This window comes from Orycteropus afer, unplaced genomic scaffold (assembly GCF_000298275.1).
Source record: "Orycteropus afer afer isolate SDZICR_OR568_19922 unplaced genomic scaffold, OryAfe1.0 scaffold00104, whole genome shotgun sequence".
In the NCBI taxonomy this organism is placed as follows: domain Eukaryota; kingdom Metazoa; phylum Chordata; class Mammalia; order Tubulidentata; family Orycteropodidae; genus Orycteropus; species Orycteropus afer.
In genome coordinates, this window is record NW_006921691.1 from 198,985 (window position 1) to 201,086 (window position 2,102).

Genomic DNA, 2,102 nt, shown 5'->3' on the forward strand with positions numbered 1-2,102 from the left:
GAAACTGAAGGAGGGGTCGCTATAAGTCGGGTCCAACTCGACGGCACATAACAACAACAACAGTGTGGAAAGAGGCTTAGGAAGGATAATTAGTGTGCCCTGGTTCACACAGCTGGCAACAGTGATGCTGAGACTTGGGTCTGCTTTGATGCCAGCAGGAAACTTTCTCTCCTGTTCACTCCTGGATCCCAGTGTCTGACAGATAGTAAGCCCTCAAATATTTGTCAGTTGAACTGAATTTTTGTGCGTGAATATTTTCATTACTATTTCATGCCATCAAGTCATACCCTAAATACAATGGAATGAAACACTGTCCGGTCCTGCCCCACCCTCACAGTTGTTGTATCAGAGCCCTTTGTTGCAGCCACTCATCTGTCAGTTTGTCACACTGTGGTGGCTGTATGTTGCTGTGATGCTGGACGCTTTGCCACCAGTATTTCAAGTATCAGTAGGGTCACCAATGGTGGGCAGGTTTCAGCAGAGCTACCAGACTAAGGCAGACTAGAAGGAAGGTCTGGCGGTCTACTTCTGGAAAAATGGGCCAGTGAAAATGTTATGAATTATTATTTTTAGTATAGCACTCTGTGAAAATTATTTTCTGTTCTAATTCTCAGTGTGCTTTAAGACGTTCTTGAGACATGATTTGAGTAAATGCAAGTGTTTTAATTCAGTTATATATTATTCTTAGGAACATGAGAGAATTTCAAGAATCCATGAAGAGTTTAAGAAAAAAAAGAATGTGAGTATAACAGTTTCTTCTTCAAAGTGTATTCTGATCCAGGTGCACGAGAGTTAAGTGATAGACTTAGATTCTTTTAGCTATAGTATTTTTTTCTGCTCTTTTATTTTATTTTTTTGTAATGGGAAGTGAGTGAATGAATGCTGGATGCCTGTGCTTCTCATCTCTGTCCTGATCACTTTCTGCTGTGTCCTGCTTTAGCAACCTGGGGAAATGAGCACCAATACATAACTCCCCACCCACATTTCCTTCAAAAACAGTGTTTCTCTTTCTAACTCCACCTTAGCTTGATCTCACAAACCAGAATAGGCTGGAGAGAGTTCTTATTAGTGTTTCCTATACAAAAGCCTGGTGGTTCAAACCCACCAGCCACTCCTTGGAAGGAAGACTGGGCAATCCACTTCCATAGAGGTACCACCTGAGAAACCCAACAAGGGGTTGCTATGAGTTGGAATCAACTCAACAGCAGTGAGTTTTGTTTTTGTTTTTTTTTAAATACATATTATTTACTTTTTTATTCATTTCAAACTAATAAAGTTTCCTCAGAACTATAGAGAGTTTAACGTTATTCAACAGATTTTTAAATCTTCCAGGAAGGGTTATTTTCTGGGTGATAATGTGTGTTTCTGTGTTCTACTCTGAGGAAGTCAGAGGCTGAAATAATGGCTGTGCTTCTTTTACAGAATCCTACGTTTCTGGAAAAGAAAGAACGCTGTGATTACCTGAAGAATAAACTTTCTCACATAAAGCAAAGAATTCAAGAGTATGATAAAATAATGAATTGGGACATACAAGGTTATTCTTAAACTATTTGAAACTACTTTTTTTTTTAATGGCACATTTAATATTTATTTACTGCCTTTTTTAATGCTAGTCTCTGTGGTAGAGAAGCAGTTCCTTTCTGAGTCAGCTTCTGGTTGGTTTAACCTGCATGCAGTGTTAAACAGTGTGGTTTCACTCAAATATTTCAAAACAACTTCAGATGTACTGAGGCCTTTACTGACAATGGAAGAATTCCTCTATTCATTTCTGTACAATTTCGTATTTCTCGTTAGAATGTTGAAATGATTGTGGCGTCATATCCTTGTGATGTGATGAGCAAATGTACTGTCATTTCTGGTGCTGCCTTGTCTTTTTTTTTTTTTTAAACTCAGGCAGGTTCCTAAGATTTTTCCCAGACAAATTTCTCTTCCTACTCAAAGGTGTCATTTTTTTCTCCTTGAAAGGCAATTAAATCCAAGGTCACTATTTACAAGCTTTGTGATCTTGACCAAATTGCTTGATACCTCTATGCCTGTTTTCTCATCCCTAAAATGAGGCTAATGATAGCACCTACCTCATAGGGTCACTATGAGGATGCAGT

The 2,102-nt window shown here is 38.6% G+C and overlaps 1 protein-coding gene across 1 annotated transcript in view; it reads left to right on the top strand.

Moving 5' to 3' along the window:
* Positions 1-1,545, top strand: part of MARVELD2 (MARVEL domain containing 2) — a 27,776-nt gene extending 26,231 nt beyond the window's left edge. The window contains exons 5-6 of the mRNA XM_007943318.1: positions 689-739; positions 1,423-1,545. Of these exons, the coding sequence (XP_007941509.1) occupies positions 689-739; positions 1,423-1,545 (174 nt within the window). The remainder of the gene's footprint in view (positions 1-688; positions 740-1,422) is intronic.
* Positions 1,546-2,102: the final 557 nt, after the last annotated feature.